We start from the raw sequence: 21,784 nt of genomic DNA on the forward strand, positions 1-21,784 counted from the left end.
CTTCCTTTCTCGGGGTATCAGAGTGATGAAGCTGATCATTTGCGTATAGAAGTTTGTTTTAAATTGTGTATTATATACTTTATTAATAGATTCATATGATAGTATTGTCAGTTTAAGAGTTATTTTGTGTTGTGTTTTACATATGAACTCATTTAACCCAAAATGTAGCTTAGTGGTAGACTACTTCCCTAGCATGCATGAAGCTCCTGGGTACCACATAAACAGAAAACGCCCAGAAGTGGCACTGTGGCTCAAGTGGTAGAGTACTAGCCTTGAGCAAAAGAAGCTCAGGGATAGTGCCCAGGCCCTGAGTTCAATCCCCAGGATGTCCCTCCCCCCCAAAAAAAGTAAATACTACACTGCCCATTTTGCATACAAAGAATCTAAGGCAGGTCCCACTGTATGAGAACCAGCCTGAGGTACTGTGACCAAAGAGAAGAGGCTGAGACAGATCCAGAAGAGCACAAAGTGCAGTTTGTTGAGGGACTTACTAATACAAACCTGATCTTGCTTAGCAGGAAGATCAAGTACATCCCTGAAATTTGAGTCAACAGGTTTTAACAAAAATGACATCATTTAATCCACACAGTACCTGATATCCTATATCAAGAATCAGGCATCAGGCGGTATGTAAAGCTCCACATACTGCTTCAGTGGCTTCGTCTACTCATCTACTCGTAGAAGGTGGACAGATATGCAAGGAAACCAGCTAGGATTACTCTGGAACAGTCGTGGCGGCCATAATTCCTAATTGCTGTAGTTCTTGTCAGGTTGAATCTGATTAGACACAGAGAAGAGTGAGTTGCTTGTTCAAGGCTTTACAGACCATATGTATGAGATTTCAATTCAGGTGCTCTAACTCCAGACCCATTGGGCTTTTCAGCTCCAGAGGGAAATAGGAGCTTTGCTTTGTGTGGTCATGTGTGGCTTATGAATCAAGACAGTTTATGGGCTGGAAGCTTGTTTCAAGTGGTGGAAAAGCTCTGAGCTCAAACTTCAGGATTCACATGCAGAAATAAGAAAACAAAAGTTTTAGTGTCTACACATTTTAGGAGTTCTGATTGACTTTAAAATGCACTTGGCCTAGTGGCAGAGTGCTCACCTAGCATCCACGAAGTCCTGGGTTCAATTCCCCCGAACCATATACACAGAAAAAAGCCAGAAGTCGGGCCGGGAGTTTGGCCTAGTGGTTAAAGTGCTTGCCTAGCATGCATGAAGACCCGGGTTCGATTCCTGGGTACCACATACGTAGAAAAAAGCCAGAAGTGGTGCTGAGGCTCAAGTGGTAGAGCTCAAGCCTTGAGAAAGTCCAAGGACAGTGCTCAGGCCCTGCGCTCAAGCCCAGGACTGGCAAAAAAAAAAAAAAAAAAGAAAAAGCCAGAAGTGGTGCTGTGGCTCAAGTGGCAGAGCGCTATCCCTGAGCAAAAAGTGTCCAAGGACAGTGCTCAGGCTCTGAGTTCAAGCCCCAGGATTGCCCCCCCCCCAAAAAATATTACATCTAGGTTGATAGATGTCATAAATTAGATGATATAAATGAGACAGTGAACATTTTGGCATGTAATAAACCTTTCAACAAATTTTATTTTCTGTACTTTCAGTATATGATAGCTAAGTTAAAAATCTTTGTGTGGGGGGAGTTGTTGTTGTTTTGTTTTTTTTTAACCAGTTCTGGGCTTGCACTCAGGGCCTAGGCTCTATCCTTGGACACTTTTTGCTAAAGGCTAGCACTCTGCCACTTGAGTCATATTGTCACTAGCGGCTTTTTCTATGTATGTGGTTCCAAGGAATCAAACCCAAGGCTTCATGTACGCTAGGCTAGCATGCTACCACTAGGCCACGCTCCCAGCCCGTGTTTATTCTTTTAATTAAGATGTTTGGGGCCTGAGAAGACTTAGAAAAAAACCATATTAAGTGAAGTAAGCCAGACTCAAAGGAACATAGGCTTAATGGTTTCTCTCATTTGTCATAATAGAAACCTTGCATTCTCCTAGCAGAGGTTTACAATAGGGCAAAATCTAGATACATAAGGCCTTATAGGATGAGGCTAGATAAATGAAAGGATCTCCAGGATATAGAAACAAGAGCCATGTAATGTGTGATTGTTGTTCTTAATGTACTATGCTACTTTTGCTGTCCCTTGTTATATTGTTACAATATCTTACCTTGTTATTTGATATATTGTATATATGTTTATTTGAAATAGAATAGGAAAGGGAGGGAACAAGATGAGGGGAGGGAACAAGATGGGAGGGGGACGGAAGAGGGAAATGGAGACAAAAACATGAAAAAGGGTAGCAATGTTTGTGAAGTAGTGTACTTTTTATCTTAGGAATATAATGTAACCTTTCTATTAGTTACAATAAAAATATTTTCTTTTTTTAAACTTTTTTTAAAATACATTTTTTATTGTAATTAATAAAAGGATTACATGATACTTGCCAGATAGACGGTGCATTAATTCACATGCATTGATACCCTTTCACATGTCTTGGTACCCATTACGCTCCCCCCACCCTCTCACCCCCCCCCCCCTTTTTTTTTTTTGCCAGTCCTGGGCTTGAGCTCAGGGCCTGAGCACTGTCCTTGGACTTTCTCAAGGCTAGAGCTCTACCACTTGAGCCTCAGCACCACTTCTGGCTTTTTTCTTTGTATGTGGTACCGAGGAATCGAACCCCGGTCTCCATGCATGCTAGGCAAGCACTTTAACCACTAGGCCAAACTCCCTGCCCCCAAAAATAATATTTTCTTAAAAAAAGATGTTTTGGGCCTGGCATGGTAGCTCACGCCTGTAATCCTAGCTGTTCAAGAGGCTGGGATCTGAGGATCAAGGTTCAAAGCCAGCCTAGGGATAAAAGGACCTGAGATTCTTATCTCCAATTAACCTTTAGAAAAGCAAAGTGGGGCTTGGCTCAAGGGTAGGGTGGTAGCCTTGAGCTGAAGAGCTCAGGGACAGCACCCAGGTCAAGTTCAAGCCCGATGACCCACCAAAAAAAAAAAAAGTTTTATTAGTTTTATTAGTGTGCCTTGATTGTATGGGGTAGGCTCACTGTGCCATCCCCACACATGCATGCAGTCTGCCCACTCCTCTGTCATTCTTTGCTTACCTCTCACGCACCCCTCTTCTCAACTGCTTTCATTGATGTATTTTCAGACATGTATATGTAATTTTCCCACTAATTTCACTCTCATTCACCCTCCCGCCCCCTACTGCAACTTGTCCCCTACAGGGCATTCATTTTTAAACTACATATGCTAGTGATGAATACTCTGATGTATAATAATTAGAATTCATAATTCTATAGATTAGATGTCTTAACCTGGGGAATTAATAAATCCCTGTGAATGATATGCAACATTTTAGGTACATGTAAGTTTCCAAAACCATATGAAAAGATCTCTTTTTTTGAGCAGTATTTGTGCCCTTATAAGGATCTAGTAAATCTGAGTTCTAGGCCGGTTCTGCTAGTTTTCTTGGTGTTTCACCTTCTATAAGTTACCTGCTTGGCTTGGGTCTACTTTACTTTAGAAACTGTTGGAAAATACATTTCTCAGGTTCTCATCTACCATGACATTTTGTTTTGAGAACTTTCTCAATGCATTTTGGTTATTTTTTTGCCAGTCCTGGGCTTGAACTCGGCCTGAGAACTATCCTTGGACTTTTCTCAAGGCCACCACTTCAGCCTTAGTAAACACTTCCAGCTTTTTTTCTGTGTATGTCATACCAAGGAATTGAACCCAGGTCCTACGCATGCTAGGCAAGCACTCTTACCACTAGGCCAAATTCCCAGCCTCTTGGTTGTTTGTTTTGTTGTTTTCGATTAAAGCTGGACACTGGTGGCTCGTGTCTGTAGTCCTCGCTATTCAGTGTATTGAGGTCTGGAGGTCATAGTTCAAAGCCAGCCTGGGCAGGAAAGCGTGCGAGACTCTTATCTCCAATTAACCACCAGAAAACCAGAAATGACACCATGGCTCCAAGTGGCCAAGCACTAGTCTTTAGCAAAAGGAGCTCAGGGGCAGTGCCCAGGGCCTGAGTTCTAGTCTCCTAACTGACAAAAAGGAAAAAAAAAATAGGACAAGAAAGTTGTTACGATTGTTTTAGGAAGTAGGTAATACTAAGGGGGAGTGATGGAGCGGGGGATACTGATTGAAAACACTATGTACATGTGTGAAAACGTCACTGCCATCCCCATGGTGCCATGACTAGCGTATGCTAATAAAGTTTATTGTCTACTCACCATAGTTTATTTTAAACATGAAGTCTTACCATCAAATTGCTTAAATCTATCCATCCTTCAGCATCTTCTTTTACCTCTTTCCGGTAGCTATCAGATACTGTGAAAAATGTCAGCTGATCAAACCTGATCGGGCTCATCACTGTTCTGCATGCGATGCGTAAGTGTTAACCCCTTTGCTCTCGTGTAAGCCCAGCACTGGAAGTTAGCGAGGGGAAAAGGCAGGGAGAAGTGACAGGGAAAACGTCTTAACTCTACATAAACTTAAAGGAGAAACTGAAGAAAAATCAATACTTAGCAAAAATATTTTGCCCTCTCCAATTTGCTGTGGATAAAGTACTAGCCAAAATGTTTATGAAAGCAGAAATATATGCAGAAATAATCTTGTTGAGTTTTTCTACTGGTAGACAGAATTTTCCTTAAGTACGCTTTCTATGTTTACACTTATTATATTAACAAGTGAATAATTATAATCTTCAGAAAGATAACTTTTTAAAAATTATTATTAAAAAGCCTTTAATGGGGCTGGGAGTTTGGCCTAGTGGTAGAGTGCTTGCCTAGCATGCATTAAAATCTGAGTTTGATTCCTCAAAGCTGGAAGTGGTGCTTGGCTCAAGTAGTGGAGCTCTACTCTAGCCTTGAGAAAGCCCAGGGGCCTGAGTTCAAGCCCCAGAATTTGTGGGAAAAAAAGTCTTTAATGATGTTTTGTTTTTAATTTTTATTTATGTTAATTATCCATTTACTTCTTTACTATTTTAATGTGCCATTGGGACTTGAATGAAGCCTGCGTGCTATCCCTTCAAGTTTGTGTTCAAGGCCAGTGCTCTGCCACTTGAGCCATAGCTCCACTTTTGATACTTCTTTATCTTGGCAGTTGATTGAAAATAAGAAACACACAGACTTTCTTTCCTGGACTATTTTTGAACTTCAGTGATCAGATCTCAGCCTCTGAATAGTTAGAATTACAGATGTGAGCTTCCAGCTCCTGGCTCTTTTTCTTATTGATAATGATATTAAAACTTTAAAGATAAATCAGTTTTAGAATTGTTTTTTTTTTTTAGTTTTATTTTTCTCTCAGTTACCGCTAGTAAATGGAACTAGAAAATTGTAAAAGAATTTACTTCCTGTGACATTATGATAAAAGTGAGTAAATGAGAAAAGACTGGTGTTATTTTGTTGTTGTTCAGTTCTAGGACTTGAACTCAGGACCCGAGTACTATCCTTAGACACTTTTTGCTCAAGGCTAGTGCCCTGCCACTTGAGCCACCGTGCCACTTCTGGGTTTTTCTGTGTATGTGGTTCCAAGGAATCGAACCCAGGGCTTCCTGCATGCTAGGCGAGCATGCTACCACCAGACCACACTCCCAGCCCGAAAAGACTGTTTTGAGCCTCAATTAATCATTTGCCCTTGAATTAGACAACTGGCCTTAGGGTTTGCATTTGTTTTAAATTACTTGAATTGACCAATAGGTCATTATAAAATTACTATTAAGGAAGCAGATTGCAGTGTTTTAGGTTTTATTTGTTTGTTTTTTAATAAGTATAAAGTAGTGTGAATTTGTATTTGAAAATGTGGAAAAGAACCATTTTTAATCGCAGTAAGTGTTGATGTTTTAGAATATTCACTTCTAATATTTTTTTTTTTCTGGTCCCGGGCTTGCGCTCAGGGCCTGAGCCCTGTCCTTGGACTTTCTCAAGGCTAGAGCTCTACCTCTTGAGCTTCAGCACCACTTCCGGCTTTTTTCTATGTATGTGGTACCGAGGAATCGAACCCGTGTCTTCGTTCATGCTAGGCAAGCACTCTACCACTAGGCCAAACTTCCAGACTCACTTCTAATATTTTTAAATGAAAGTTTATGATATAAGAATCATTTTATTGCATTCTGTCTTTAACTGATTTTTAAGGTAGACCAATCTAAGGTGCCAAGTATTATCCACAGAGCTGAGTATTAAAATGTCACTTCATATATTTAGTACACTGAAGTAGATTGGCCCAGCTGGTTTCCAGTATAAATAATAATGATCTCTTACCTACAAAAGTACTTACAAATACCAGAAATTATATCGAACCTAAAGCTTCTGAGTTATTTCTCTTAGGGTATCATTTAAAGGGAATTTCTAAGTCAGAACAAAATTGCAAGAAGTTAATTAGAATTGATTTCTGCATAAATTTTCTCACACTTATTTGTTTCTTAGATGTATTCTTAAGATGGATCATCACTGCCCGTGGTATGTATTACAAAAGAAAGAAAATGATCTTAGTGGGTAGAGAGAAAAGGATTTAGAGTTATTTTAGTTTCATTAAATTTTTTTCTACTTCTGAGCTAGGACCTCACACAGGCTAAAAGCTCTTCTTCTGAGCTGGGCTCCTTTCCCCTCCCCCATATGGCTAGGTTTTGAAGGTCAATTTCATAGATGCTGAAATTGATATATGTATGCATAATATGTAAAACTGTGCATGTGTGCATGTGGGGGGGGGCAGGGGGTCGAGTGTTGAACTTGGGGCCTGAGTTCTGCCCTTGAGCTTTTGTGTTCAAGGCTGACACTTCCATTTAAGCCACAGCTCCATCTCTGGCTTTTTGGTGGTTAAATGAGATAAGAATCTCATGGACTTTTCCCTGGGCTGCCTCCAAACTTTGATCCTCAGATCTCAGCCCCTGAGTAGCTAGGATTATAGATGTGAGCCACCCCATAAACAGGCATATTTATGAGTCTGCCTCTTCTTTCCCATTTGGGAAAGAAGTAATAATGATTGTAAGTTTTCTGATTTTTTTTTAACTTTTGATTATAGTTTAAAAAACAAAATATATGACCGTAACAATTTCTGTAAGTGATTTAAGTATATTTACATATTTATACATTCTCTAGAACCTGAACATCTTATAAAACTCAAACTATGTTTCATTGAACAACTCTGCATTAGCCTTCCTACCAGCCCTTGGCACCCCCAATCTATTTCTGTGAATTTGTGATCTTATTTTTATAGCGTGACTTTCTTTGTTCTTCTAGGGTGAATAACTGTGTGGGATTTTCTAATTACAAATTTTTTCTGCTGTTTTTGTTGTATTCCCTATCATACTGCCTTTTTGTGGCAACAACAGTTTTAGAATACTTTATAAAATTTTGGACGGTAAGTCTATTTTTCCTGTCTTAAAAAATGTGTTAAAGACATTTTTAAGATTATTAAACTTTATTATTGTAAGTGGATACCTTTGTTTTCATTTTACTAGTTAGAGTCTGACATAATTACAGGACATACAGGGATAAAGTTTACCTTCACAAACATGTCTGGGTGTAAATTACTGTATCAAGCTTCATTCGGTGATCCAAACTGTTCTTTGCCACACTTTGTCTTTGACAAAGACATACAAGTTCCTGAGGAAGTAATTGCTTTCTTTGGTTGAACGATGCTTATAATAAAAATGATGCCCTCAGCCCCTTTTTGAGAAGGGTTCATACTGGGATTTGAACTCAAGGTGTCATCTTTACTAGTCTAGTGGTCTACCGCTTGAGCCATGCTTCCAGTCCTGTTTATTAATGGTTATTTGGAGATTTCTCAGGCTGACCTTGAACTGTGATTGATTCTCCAAATCTAAGTCTCCAGAGCAGCTAGGATTGCAGGTTTGAGCCATTGGCAGCCATCAGATTTCTCATCTCTAGATTTTTTTAAAAAAACATTTGTAAATAGGGCAAATAGCTAAAAGTTTGTGTGTGTGTGTTTTTCTCCCCCCAGTAAGGGACTAGTTAACGTATGACTCATGCCATAGATTATAAAAGAATGCAGTGCGATTCAAAACATAACTAAGGCAGCTCTTTTTAGAACAAATGTTGTGTACTTTTTTTGTGCCAGTTCTGGGACTTGAACTCAGGGCCTGAGCACTGTCCTTGGACTTTTCTCAAGATTAGAGCTCTACCACTTGAACCACAGCATCACTTCTGACCTTTTCTCTATGTATGTGGTACCAAGGAATCAAACCTGGGTCTTTGTGCATGCTAGGCAAGCACTCTACCACTAGGCCAAACTCCCAGCCCTGTATCATCATTTTTGGTGGGGGATGTTGTACTAGGGTTTGAACTCAGTCTTACACCTGCTAGGCTAGGCAGGCACTCTGTCAGAAAGGCGTGCCTCTAAGCCACTGTTTGCACTATTTTGAGGTTGGATTGTCTTGTGTCTTGCCCCTCTGTGCATGATCACACACCACTTCCACTCTGAAAGAGTCTTGCAGGTTTTCTGCCCAGTCTGGCCTTAAACCATGATCCTTCTGCTTTTCAGCCTTCCAAATAGCTGAGTAATGAATTACTATATGAAAGGAACTAGATCCAAAAAATACATATTGGTTATGTACAGTGGCTCAGGTTTATAATCCTATTTATTCAGAAGGAAGAGAGGGAGAGAGAAAGACCTATCTCAACAAAGTACTGGGTGTGGTGGCATACCTCTGTCATTCTGAGTGTGAAATAGGACTGACATTCAGGGTCACTCGTGGGTTATGAAAACAATTCAGAATTAGAAACATGGTTTAGTAGTTAGTGCCTACCAAGCACAAAGTTCTGTGTTCAGTCCCCAGTATGAATCCCCACCTACCCCTAAAAATGAATACATACGTCCTGCTACTATGATTCCATAGGAAAATAACTTAAATGTATAATGTCTTCACTAGAAAAAAACGTATTTGAAAATTGCCATCAGTAATTACCTCTGGGAAGATGTATTAGGAAGAGAGACATGCTTTTAAAACTCCCCTTTGAACCGGGTTTTGATGGCTCACATCTGTAATCCTAGATTCTCAGGAGATGAAGATGTAGGATTATAGTTCAAAGCTAGCCCAGGCAAGAAAATCCAGATGGCTCTTATTTCTAATTTATCACCCCCAAAAAGCCAGAAGTAGTGCTGTGGCTCAAGTGGTAGAGTGCTATCTTTGTGTGAAAAAGCTTAGGGAGGGCCGGGAGTGTGGCCTAGTGGTAGAGTGCTTGCCTAGCATGCACAAAGCCCTGGGTTTGATTCCTCAGTACCACATACATAGAAAAAACTGTAAGTGGTGCTGTAGCTCAAGTGGCAGAGCATTAGCCTTAAGAAAGCCTAAGGACAGTGCTCAGGCCCTGAGTTCAAGCCCCAGGACTGGCAAAAAAAAAAAGATTAAGGACAGTGCTTAGTCCCCAAGTTCAAGTCTCAGTACCAGGATTAGCTTTCTCTCCCTCCCTCTCCCTCTCTCTCCGATGGCCAAGCCGAGCCTATGGGAAAAGGGCTGTAGTTAATGTATTGAAGGCTGCTGACAATTTATAGCTGCAACATGGTAGTAGCAATAGAAACATGGTGGTGAAACAAGGTGGTATGAAGTCAGTCAAATCTGGTTTGGGGAACTACTACCCACATATTTAAAGAAATAGATATTTGCTAACACATCATATTCTTTCCACAAACATAATCTCTTTTGTCTTTTGTTAGGTTTTGTTGATTTTTGTTTTGATTTTTGTGCCTTCCTAGGGCCTGAATTCAGGACCTGGACACCATTCCTGACCCCTACCTACCTACCTACCTACCTACTTACTGCCAGTCCTGGGGCTTGAACTCAGGACCGAAGTTCTGTCCTTGAGCCTCTCTGGGCTCAAGGCTCGCCCTTTATCACTCGAGCCACGGGGCTACTTCTGGGCTTTGCTGAGTAATTTATTGGAGATGAGAGTCTCATGTACTTTCCTGCCCAACCTGGCTCAGTCCTTGATCCTCAGATCTCAGCCTCCGATAGCTAGGATTACAGATGTGAGCCACTGGCACCTGGATTCCCTGAGCTTTTTCACTTAAAGTTACTGCTCTAACACTTAAGCTACAGCTGTACTTTTGGGGTGGTGGTGGTGTTGTGTTGCCAGTCCTGGACTTGAACTCTAAGCCTGGGCACTGTCCTTGATCTTCTTTTGCTCAAGGCTTACACTCTACCACTTGAGTCACAGCGCCACTTCTGGCTTTTTCTGTTCATGTGGTACTAAGGAATCAAACTCGAGTGCTTCAGGCCTACAAGACAAAGCACTCTACACTAAGCCACATCCCAGCCCTTTTTTTTCTTTTTATTTGGCCTGGGCTAGCTTCAAACAATGATCTCCAGATCTCAGCCTCCTGAACAGCTAGAACTAGAAGCTTGACCACCAGCACATGACTTTGTTTTGTTCTTTGTTCTGTTCCTGGGTCTTGGACCTGGGGCCTAGGCACTGTCCTTGAACTATGGTGTCCAAGACTTTCGCTCTATCACTTGAGCCACAGCCCCACTTTTGGCTTTTTTTTTTATGGTTAATTGGGGATAAGAATTAGGCTTGACTGGGCTGGCTTTTAACTATGATCCTCAGATCTCAGCTTCCTGAATAGATGGTATTACAGGCATGTGCCACCAGTCTCTGCCTCAACAAATCTGTTTTTAAAACTGACACTGTCTGAAATGCACATGAAGTGCTAAATGGTTTTATCTGCTTTTTTTTTGTAATTTTTGTAAAGATGTTTTATAAAAATGAACCTTAGAAACATATTCCTCCACACATACAAGATTTATAAAACCAAGTGTTCAGGATAACTGTATTTAAAAAAACTGGTTTCTTAATATATTGTCTCTATTTGTACAAGCTTTGCCGCAGGAAAAGCACAGAGAATTGTCCAAAGGTAAAACATCGTTGTCATGACATTCTCATAACCGTTTCTATGACATTTTTAGTGAATGTATGTAATAAAAACTTGCTTCACAAGATGGTAAGGGAGCACGATCACGTACTGTGTTTTAAAGTTACCTAATGGTTGCTCTAGGAGAAGAAGAAAAAAAAGCAATGTCAGATCTAATGCATGGCTGAGTGGTAGCTCATGGAACCCTGGCTTAATCCGGAACACAGAAAACAAAAAAGAAAGCCCAATTTAGAACACCTGCTTCTTTGAACCTTCTTTCAGTCGTCAGAGGCTTTTTGAGTCATGCTGAGTAGCCTCTTTGTTCTGAGAGAATAGGTAACTCAGTTTAAGAGCTAAAGTTGAAAGGCTTTCTCCTCCTATTAATAGCTACTGATTTCTTAAAACTTTGCTTCTGTTGAAATGCATGTGGCCCTAAGAAGGAACGGCAGAGGAGCTGTTTTCATTTATTAACACCGTGGTAGATTTATTGATCAGAATTGGCAATTACCTAATAGGCTGTGTCTATAGAAGATGCAACAAGGATGAACAGGGTAGGCGTAGCAGCTCAAGGCTTTAGGGTGGGGCTGGTCACAGAGATGAGCGCCTCCACACGAGAGTAACGTGTAATTACGCCACAGCTCTGCCGCTCACAGCATGTGCTACATTGTGAAGCAGATGTGTTAGCATAGATGAGAGCTCTGTATTCTGCATGTGGGAACAAAAGCATAGAAGAATCCATCTTTTCGTCATATGACAGAAACTTTCTAAATTTACATATTTAGGAACTTTTTTAAAAAAATAGTGACTTTCTGGTTTCTTATGTAAATACTTAACTTCAATATACCCATTCCTTGTTTTTGCAAATTGTTCATTTTTCTAATTTAGTATATTCATCTGTAGAGAATGCTTGATGAATTCATCTTTAGACAGAGTAGAGTAAGTGATCACTGCTATTTGAGAGGTTCAATATTCTCCAGTTCAACTCTTCTTTTTTCTCTCCTCAGAATGATCTGGCAGACCCACATGTGAAATTCCACGTACTTTTCCTGTTCTTTGTGTCTTCAATGTTCTTCATCAGCATCCTCTCACTATTCAGCTACCACTGTTGGCTAGTTGGAAAAAATAAAACAACAATAGGTAAGCAGAAAATCAGAGTGACTTAGGAAAATGTCCACAAGAAATCTAGAAAAACCAGGCACCAGTACCTCACACCTATAATCTTAGCTACTCAGGAGGCTGAGATCTGAGACCATGGTTTCAAAGCCAGTCTGGATAGGAAAATCCATAAAACACTAATTTTTTTTTGCCAGTCCTGGGGCTTGAACCTCAGGGACTGGACACTGTCCCTGAGTGTCTTTTGCTCAAGGATAGCACTCCACCACTTGAGCCACAGGGCCACTTCTGGCTTTTTCTATTTGTGTGATACTGAAGAATCGAACCCAAGGCTTCATGTGTGCTAGGCAAGCCCTGTACCATGCCACATTCCCAACTCTATGAAACTCTTATCTTTAGTTAATCACCAAAAAGCTAGAAGTGGAGCTGTGGTTCTAGTGGTAGAGTGCTATGTTTGAGTGAAAACACTTAAGGACAATGCCTAGGCTGTGAGTTCAAGCCTAAGTACCAACACATACACAACATATATAAATTACATTAAAATAAATCAGTAGGTTTCCCAGTAGCAGTACACTCACTTAGAAAATTCATCTCAGCTATGTGAAATGGACGCAGTATTTTGTAGTCTAGTTTGCAAATCACACTAAGTTCATTTCATGGCCTGCTGATGGATTGGCACACTTTGGCAACACTTAGCTCACTACTTACTTTACAGCTTTACCTCTCATACTATGGTCTCTGGCTGTTTCTCCACTGCTCCCACCAAGGTTTTATTCTATCCTTCTAGTTTTTTGTTGGTTTTTTTTTTTTTTTTTGGTTAGTTATGGGGCTTGAACTTGGGGCCTGGGCACTGTCCCTGAGCTCTTCAGTCTAGTGCTCTGCCACGGTGCCACTTCCAATTTACTGGTAGCTAATTAGAGATAAGAGTCTCACGGACTTTTGTGCCCAGGCTGGCCCGGAACCATGATCCTCAGGTCTCAGCCTCCTGAGTAGCTAGGATTACAGGCATAAGTCACTGGTACCAGGTTAAGGTATTTTATTCTATCACCTCTGCTCTTCATAATTGTCACCTACCCACTATAAGATCATTTTCTCACAATTTAATGAGTTCCTGTATTCAAACTAATGTCATTATTTCAAATGATAATTTCATTATTTCAAAAGGGCAGATCAGCCCCTTTGATTCAGGTGGTTAGAAATGAAAAAACATTTCTTTCTTTCTTTCTTTCTTTCTTTCTTTCTTTCTTTCTTTCTTTCTTTCTTTCTTTCTTTCTTTCTTTCTTTCTTTCTTTTGGCTGGTGAGATTAATTGCTCTCAGAGTCTGGGTGTTCCTGAGCTTTTTTGTTGTTGTTGTTTAAAGATAGTATGCGCCTAGATTTTTTACTTCTCTTCTGCTTTCATTTCTTATCCTGTCCATTCTAAAGACTTTGATAGCTTTTGAATAGCACCCATAAATACTCTACTGCTAATGTTTCTCCCAAAATTCCTTTGCTAAATGAGGGTCTGGATTTTCCAACCCATCCACTGGGCCCATGTGTATAGAGGGGGTATTGACAGGTGAAAGACATCTTACTTCCATTGAGCTTGTTAAAACCACAGATTGAAGATTCAGAACTTACTATTACTATTCAGCTTTAAGTTGTGAGGTTCTGGTCTGCCTCTTCCTCTGTTTCCTACCTCATAAACGTAGCTTTGCATCTTTTTCTCCATTCCTTACCCATTTGTGAGTACTTCAGAGGAAAAGCTTAAACAGAAGTAGGCTCTCATCTTTCTCCCTTTGTATTCTTTTTATCCTGTTCTGTCGCCTTCCCTCTTCTGAGGAACAGTATCTTTTCGGATTATTCATCGTAGAATTCTTATATGTGCCTTCCTATGTCTCTTCTGAGGTCCTTTCCTACAGTTTTCTCTTTGCTTCCTATGTTATCAATCTCTCCTGAGGCCCTGGTTTCATCGTAACATTAGCTTATGGAACATGCTGAAGTGCATTTTGGTTCGAATGAAACACATTTCTTATCTCTCTCTAGCACTTACTCTGTGTCGCTTGACAATTGATACTGAAAGTGGTCTACTTCTACTTTGAGCCACAATGCCACTTGTGGTGTTCTGGTGGTTACTTGGAGAAAGGAGGCTCCTGGCCTTTCCTGCCTGGACTGGCTTTAGACCATGATCCTCAGATCTCACCCTCATGAACAGTATTTTCAGTGGTATATTATTTTGTATGGCTGATAAAATTAAAACTGTACTTCTTCCCAAATTAGTTTCAGAAATATTTTTTTTTTTTTGGTCATGAGGCTTGAACTCAGCCTGGGCATTGTCCCTGAGCTCTTCAGCCCAAGGCTACCACCCTACCCTTGAGCCAAGCCCTACTTCTCATCTTCTTGAGGTTAATTGGAGATAAGACTCTCAGGTCCTTTTGTGACGGGTTGGCTTTGAAGTTTAATCCTCAGATCTCAGCCTCCTAAGTAGCTAGGATTACAGGGATGAGCCACCATGGCCCCTAGAAGTCTTTTTAAAAATCACTTTGAGGGCTGGGAGTGAGGCTTAGTGGTAGAGTGCTTGCCTAGTATGCATGATGCCCTGAGTTCAATTCCTCAGTACCACATATGCAGAAAACACTGGAAGTGGTGCTGAGCACTAGTCTTGAGAAAGATCAAGGACAGTGCCCAGGCCCTGAGTTCAAGCTCCAGGACTGGCAAAAAAAAAAAAAGTTAATTTTTAATTAATACATAATTACTGTATGTACAGGACACCATGAGACCTTTCAATGTACTTACTTTACACAGTGTATCTGATCTGGATAATTGGTATGTCTGCCACAGGTGTCTTATCATTTCAAATTGTTTTGATTGTTTTAAAACTGCAGTTTGGTGGATGGAGTGGCTCACACCTGTAATCCTAGCTACTCAGGAGGCTGAGAGCTGAGGATCAAGGTTCAAAGCCAGCCCAGGCACAAAAGGACCTGAAACTCTTATTACCAATTACCCTTGAGCCAAAGAGCTCAGGGACAGTGCCCAGGCTGAGTTCAAGCCCCATGACCCACAAAAACAAAACAAAACAACAAAAAAAACTGCTATTCATTTTAAATAATACAGTTTTTCATATGAAAAATATAAACAAGCAGCAGACTTTTCATCCTTTTTTTTGTACTTTATTGTCAGGGTAATGTACTTGAGGGGTTGCAATTACATTTGTCAGGTAGTAGGCTTTTCATCCTTTATTTTTTTCTTTACCTTTTTAAAAGTTTTTATTATTTTTGTTTTATTTTTATTTATTTTTCCAGTCTTGTTCGTGGGTTCAGGGCCTGAGCTCACTGTCCTTGGGCTTTCTCAAGGCTAGAGCTCTACCACTTGAGCCACAGAACCACTTCTGGCTTTTTTAAATTTATATGGTACCAAGGAATCAAGCCCGGGTTTTCATGCATGCTGGGTAAGCACTCTACCACTAGGCCAACTCCCAGCCCCCCTTTTTTATTTTTAAATAGTTATGTTTGATATATATGTACATGTGTGACCATACATATATGCGTGTATGCATATTCCTTTTTTGTTGTTTTGAAACAGAATCATTCCGTTCACCTACATTTTCGTATGGAACTGATGGAAATGGTTTCTCCCTTGGATATGCTAAAAATTGGAGACAAGTCTTTGGTGATGAAAAGAAATATTGGCTACTTCCAATATTTTCAAGGTAACTTTTAAAATGTAGGTCCAAGAAATTAATGGAGTATGTGGTTGTTTCTATATCAGGTTAAATGTCTTAATATTGAGAGAATGTAATGCATAGCGACAAAATTTTGTTGGGGGCTGGATTGCAAGTACTAGAGTTTGAACTTGGCGCCTCTCCCTTGCTAGGCTATCAGTCTACCATTTGAATGCTGCCCTGAACCCTTTATTTGTTTTTTGTTTTGGGGTTTTTTGGGGGGGGGTCAGTTGTGGGGCTTGTCCCTGAGCTCTTCAGTTTAAACCACTCTTTTTTTTTTTGGTTTTTCTGTTTCTTTTTTTTTTTTTTTGGCTAATTCTGAGTCTTGAACTCAAGGCCTGGGCACTGTCCTTGAGCTTTCTCAAAGCTAGTGCTCTACCACTTAAGCCACAGCACCACTTCCGGCTTTTTCTGTTTCCATAAACAGATGAATCAAACATAGGGCTTCATGCATGTTAGGCAAGCACTCTACCATTAAGCTACATTCCCAGCCCAATTTCATGAAGTTTAGAAAAACTTGTTGGCTGTTGTTTCTTCTTTCATCCCTTTTTCTCCTTGCCTACAGGGACTTCAAGTGTTTTTCTCCTAATCCATGACTCCATGTTATTTGCCTTTTATTATGCTGTGATATTTAAATATGTTATGTGTGTATTACATAGTTATACTTTGTGTGTGTATATTACATAGTTACACAGTGTGTGTGTGTGTGTGTGTGTGCGTATGTGTGGTATAGCAGCCTTATTGCCACAGCTCCACTTCTGATGGTTAATTGGAGATATAAAAAAAAGTATCATGGACTTTTCCTGCTTTGAACTGTGGGCCACTAGTGTGCCAGGCTTTCTGATTATTTTCTGTCTGCCAGTTTGGTTTTTCCTTAGCTGTGGGTCACATTTCCTACTATCTTCTATGTTAGTAACTTCTGATTAGATAATGGACGTTTCTAATTCTACTTTGCTGAGTTCCTAGATTTTATTATCTACACTTGGAGAATTCACATTTTGTTTTGACAGCTAGATGACTTATGTTTTGTTTTTGTTTTTTTTTTTCTGCCAGTCCTAGCCTTTGAGCTCAGGGCCTGAGCACTTTTTGTGTGTACCAGGGAATGGAACCCAGGGCTTTGTGCATGCTAGGCAAGCACTCTACCACTAGGCCCCACTCCTGTCCTTCAGTCATGGTTTCTTGATCTCCATCTCCCAGGGAGCAAACATTACAGGCTTGAGCCTGCATATCTTCCTTTCTCTCAGCTGTAGATAGTACATTCAAGCCATCAGCGATCCATGTCTCACAGCTCCATACAAACTACTTGGCTTGGCTTGATTTCCCTCCTGTTGCTGAGGTCCTGGAGAAAGTATGGGGTCACTTGTTGTATTCATTTTTCTTCTTTAGGAGACCACTGTCCAATGCTGCCTATTTTGAAGTCCATCATTTTTGTATGCTGATCTCTTTTTGAGTATTTATGGTAGCATGTCAAATTCATAGTTATTCAGTCTTGGCTAAAGAAAAAAAAATATTACCAAGAACATCATAGGCATTTAGCTGTTTGTTGAAAACAAACATGGCCTTGTGTGTCCCAGGCGAGAACTCAGTCACTAGATATTTTGTATAATGAGTAAATAGGTAGAACTTGTATCTTATATTCAGTTTTAGCCTAAAAGGTACCTTAAATGATTGTAAAAGAATTGGTCAATTCTCAAGCCAGGTGCTAGTGGCTCATGACTGTAAATTCAAGCTGCTCAGGAGGCTGAAATGTGAGAATTGCAGTTGGAAGCCAGTTCAGAGAAGAAAGTCCATAAAACTCTTATCTCTGACTAATCACTAAAAAGAAGTAAAGCTGTGGTTCAAGTGGTAGAGCGCTAGCTTTGAGCAGAAATGTTCCTGGGAGTAGCATGAAAGAAGCGAAGAAAAGTAAGATCAGTCCTCAAATGATTGACTAGCTAGCTACATTTAAGGTACTAACTAGGCATCATGATTCTTTTATTCATTCCTTTTCTTTTCTTTTTTTCTTCTTCTTCTTTTTTTTTTTTTTTTTTTTGTCATGGGGCTTGAACTCTAGGCGCTGTCCCTGAGCTCTTCAGCTCAAGGCTAACACTCTGGCACTAGAGCCACAGTGCCACTTCCGGTTTTATGGCAGTTAATTGGACATAAGGGTCTTAGAAACTTTTGTGCCCAGGCTGGCTTTGAACCACGATCCTCAGATCTCAGCCTCCTGAGTAGCTAGCTAGGTGTGAGCCACCATTACCCAGCTGGCATCATGATATAAATTTATAAGCAAGGAAGATACTGCTTTTAAATATATGTAAAAAGGGCTAACATCTTCCTTGGACTTATAAAACCTCTACAAATCATAGAAATTAGTCAATTTGACCACTTTAACTTACATGATTCAAATAATTACTATTCTTTACATTATGCAGTTTGGGTGATGGTTGCAGTTTTCCAACTCGCCTTGTAGGGATGGATCCAGAACAAGCTTCTGCTGCAAACCAAAGTGAATATGCCAGAAGGTATGTTTCTTGTCCTTAAGTTTGTCATTATTTATGGTAAAAACAAACTATGTATGTATTACATATGCATATCTTATGGACACCTGTACTTTCAAGTAAGCCAGCCTAGATAAGGGAAAGAGGTGTTCTGGTTGAGCTTTTTGAACTGAGGGCTGATGTATGGTATGTGCTTAGCATAACCGTATTTCAGTTAAGCATCCAAACATACTGCATCCATATCAAAACCATGGGACACTTTTATGTGTCGTTCCTGTGCAGAGGCTGTGCTAATCCTCTGTGCCATTTGAATTCTTGTGTGTGTGCTTCCCAAAGCGGGCATCAGAACACTTTGGGGAGTCAAAAAAAGAATGCTGTGTCTAAGGCAAGTTAAATGACACATTAGAACAGCCCCTGCAGCTGGAGATGTCTGGGCCGCCAGGAAAGAAACAAATAGGCTACAGCCCCTGAGGGTGGAAGGTCTTTGAAATTTTGATCATTGGCTTCTACCAAAGTTTTTTCAGAGTAATTGAACAAACGCACTGATGTTTTTTGTTGTTGTTTTTATTGTTGTTGTTTGACTTATACCTCTGTATTAGTCACCTTTTTCTTTTTGAGGATTCAAATTGGATTTTTTTCTTAAGCATTTTCCATAATTTCATGGTGAGCACATAGCTTTATAAACACAATGCATGTATTTTTAGATAGAATTCTAAAGAAGCTGTGTTTTTGTGAGAGAAACAGTTGAAGCACATTACAGATACCAATTCCAAATTAACATATAAATATTAAAGTATACGTCTTAGGCCTTTGAGTTCAAACATTTATTGTGGTTCTGAACACATCATTGAAACTGTCTGAGCCTCAGTTTCCACCTCTGTCAAGTGAGGATAACTAGATCTGCCTCCAGGGGCTACTGACAGGGTGGACACCAAGCACCGAGCAAATTCTAATTCCCCTCCCTTTTCCCCACCTCCATTCCCTCCCTTCCTTAGTTCTCTTAGTCTACGCTAAATCACTAAATCATTTTTTCCCCTTAGATCTAAACTGCAGAGGTAGAAAGCAGAAAACTTGGGAAATGACAGGTAATTTTTTTGTACTGGCCGCAGACATAGCTCTTCACCTGTCCTTGTACTACCTTACGGCTCCCGATTAACACGTTCAAACATTTCAGACTGGCCTCTGAAGCTTTTTTCTTTGTCTAATTGGTTTCATTGGCAGTGTCATGGTACATACTCCTGGGTGTAGAAAGCCATGTAATAGGGGGGTGTGGGCATATTTTCCTTTACAAGACAGCATATTCAGAGAACTGTGGTCTCATGACTTGCCCTCACGTATTTAGGAGAAAGAATACTAATTTGCTGCTTATTAATTTTTTAATATCCTTCAGTGAACGCTAAGCTGTTTAGTAAATTATTTGCTCTCTCTTTTCAGTATTGGCTCAAACCAACCTTTTCCTACCAAACCACTCAGTGAGTCAAAGAACCGTTTGTTGGACAGTGAATCTCAGTGGCCAGAAAATGGATCAGAAGAAGGTGTCGACAGAGCAGGTAACATCTGAAAATACTGCTTTGTTAGCACACATGAAAATCACCAGATTGAATACATATGGACATACAAAATGTGATATTTTGAAATAGTAAAACATGAAATTTTTTGATAAAGTGATCCTGTATCTGGGGTATTTGTGTGTAACGTAATGGTAGTTTCAGTGGGAGATAGGCCGAGGCAGGCAGATGCAGTGACTCAGGGTGAGTTTTGTTCTGTCCTGTGAGAAAAGTTCTTTTGGCATTCTTCTGAATGTTTGAAGCAGTATTTATGTGTAGGCTATCATCTTGTTCTTAGTTGAGAAAAAATGTTTGAAATACATTGTACTTTGTGATGCCTTGGTTAGAATTTCACTGGAATATTTTATACTTTCTTACTGACCCTGTTCATGAATTTAGATATGCAGAATAGTTGATAAAATTGAAGTAGGAATTCTGTGTGTGTGTGTGCACGCACGCGTGCACATATGTGATAGTCTTGAACTCAGGGCTTAGACACTGTCCCTTGAGGCTGGCACTCTACTGCTTGAGCCATAGCTGTATGAAGTGGATATTCTGATTAGATCTGGGTTTATTATATCCTCTGGCCACTTAACTATCAGCACAAAAGTATCTGAGGTGCTTCCTAATGATGATAGTAATAAGATTATCTTCTATCTGCTGTTGAAAAATAGTTTGAGACATCTATTCAGTTGCACTAACTCTAGTAAATACTCTGAAAACTTGCCAAAAGAATTAATGATCCTTTTTGAGGGACAGAATCCTTTGGCTTTAGCAGCATTTTAAACATTCTTTTGAGTTATTATCTGTAGAGTCTTCATTAGGATATTTTTTAGAACTCTTATGTAAAATCACTGAAAACTTTTTTTTTTATATATGTATATACACATACCTTAAAACTGTAATCTGAGGGGCCAGGAGTTTGGCCTAGTGGTAGAGTGCTTGCCTAGCATGCACGAAGACCCGGGTTCGATTGCTCGGTACCACATACGTAGCAAAAAGCCAAAAGTGGTGCTGTGGCTGGAGTGGTAGAGCTCTAGCCTTGAGAAAATCCAGGGACAGTGCTCAGGCCCTGAGCCCAAGCCCAGGACTGGCAAAAAAAAAAAAAAAAAGAAAATCATAAACTTTGAAAACCCAGCTCTTCTTGTGTGTTGACCCACCAATATGAATAAAGTAGGCAAATGTTTATAAAAAAAAAAAACTGTAATCTGAAAGTATTAACACAAAACATATTACAAATGATGGCATGAAAAATAGTCTTGCAAGAACTCAAAAGTTCAAATTTCCAAGAATGTTAAAAATGTAGCAATCACATAAGAAATGTATGACCTACGTAAAAGCAAATTTTCTTGAATTCTAACAGATCTTATGCCAAATAGGCAAGGAAAAGATTGGCTGGATAAAAAAAACCAAAAACTTCATCTAGGGAAAACTCATTTTTAGACTTATTTGTTAGTGCTGCTTCACAACAATCCAGTGCTTTACTAAAAACCAGACGATACTTTCACAAGGATAAGCATGAAACCAAGCATTTGACTCGTAACCACTTTCTACTCCTGTATCCTAGACAAAGGGAAATGGTTGGTGTCCAGAGCCTATTTGATGCTTTATGTAATAGTTGTTTGATGTAATTAATTTTACCATTTATCCAGAAACATAATACTTTTTTTGTCATGTCATATATAATTATGTGCTTGCAGGGACAAATAACCATGTTACAGTGGCAATAGAAAATTGAATACCACTTGTTCATAACTAACCATTTGCTAATTTCAAGGTAAGACAGCATGAAGGTAACTTCCTTGAGCAAATGTAGTTTAATCGGTATTTGTAATGTAAATGTTGTCATTTCTTTGCAACTAAATCATAGTGTAGGATTTCATAAACAGTGTAGGAGAGACTAGAAGGTAACATCTCTCAAAAATCTGGCTTTTTGAACTACTAGTAATTGTGAGTGTTTATTTGTAGATAAATGAAAAAACTAAAAGAGGTGGTTGAAGACTGATTTGGACATCTAACATTTTCAGTAAACAGTACCTTATTAATCAGTTTAAGGCAAAAGGGGTGATTTTT

General features: G+C 39.7%; 2 protein-coding genes across 9 annotated transcripts in view; one reads left to right on the forward strand and one right to left on the reverse strand.

Annotated features, from left to right (window-relative positions):
• Positions 1 to 21,784, forward strand: part of Zdhhc20 (zDHHC palmitoyltransferase 20) — a 57,253-nt gene that overhangs the window by 30,321 nt on the left and 5,148 nt on the right. For 2 of the 8 annotated variants that reach the window (XM_090342414.1, XM_090342408.1), the window contains 9 exons: positions 4,323 to 4,392; positions 6,429 to 6,461; positions 7,242 to 7,362; positions 10,840 to 10,875; positions 11,877 to 12,009; positions 15,546 to 15,672; positions 18,099 to 18,188; positions 19,599 to 19,714; positions 21,412 to 21,488. In XM_090342414.1, the coding sequence (XP_090198540.1) occupies positions 4,323 to 4,392; positions 6,429 to 6,461; positions 7,242 to 7,362; positions 10,840 to 10,875; positions 11,877 to 12,009; positions 15,546 to 15,672; positions 18,099 to 18,188; positions 19,599 to 19,714; positions 21,412 to 21,449 (764 nt within the window). In that variant the 3' untranslated portion in view covers positions 21,450 to 21,488. Of the gene's footprint in view, positions 1 to 4,322; positions 4,393 to 6,428; positions 6,462 to 7,241; positions 7,363 to 10,839; positions 10,876 to 11,876; positions 12,010 to 15,545; positions 15,673 to 18,098; positions 18,189 to 19,204; positions 19,250 to 19,598; positions 19,715 to 21,411; positions 21,489 to 21,784 lie in introns of those variants that run through there. The other 6 variants (XM_090342406.1, XM_090342410.1, XM_090342412.1 and 3 more) reach the window with 5 other exon arrangements.
• The window catches only part of Sap18 (Sin3A associated protein 18), a 48,419-nt gene continuing 38,530 nt past the window's right edge, over positions 11,896 to 21,784 (reverse strand). The window contains exon 5 of the mRNA XM_090342417.1: positions 11,896 to 11,981. Within this exon, the coding sequence (XP_090198543.1) occupies positions 11,965 to 11,981 (17 nt within the window). The 3' untranslated portion in view covers positions 11,896 to 11,964. The remainder of the gene's footprint in view (positions 11,982 to 21,784) is intronic.

The sequence above is a fragment of the Megascapheus bottae genome, chromosome 11, assembly GCF_031878675.1.
Source record: "Megascapheus bottae isolate mThoBot1 chromosome 11, mThoBot2.hap1, whole genome shotgun sequence".
Taxonomy (NCBI): Eukaryota; Metazoa; Chordata; class Mammalia; order Rodentia; family Geomyidae; genus Megascapheus; species Megascapheus bottae.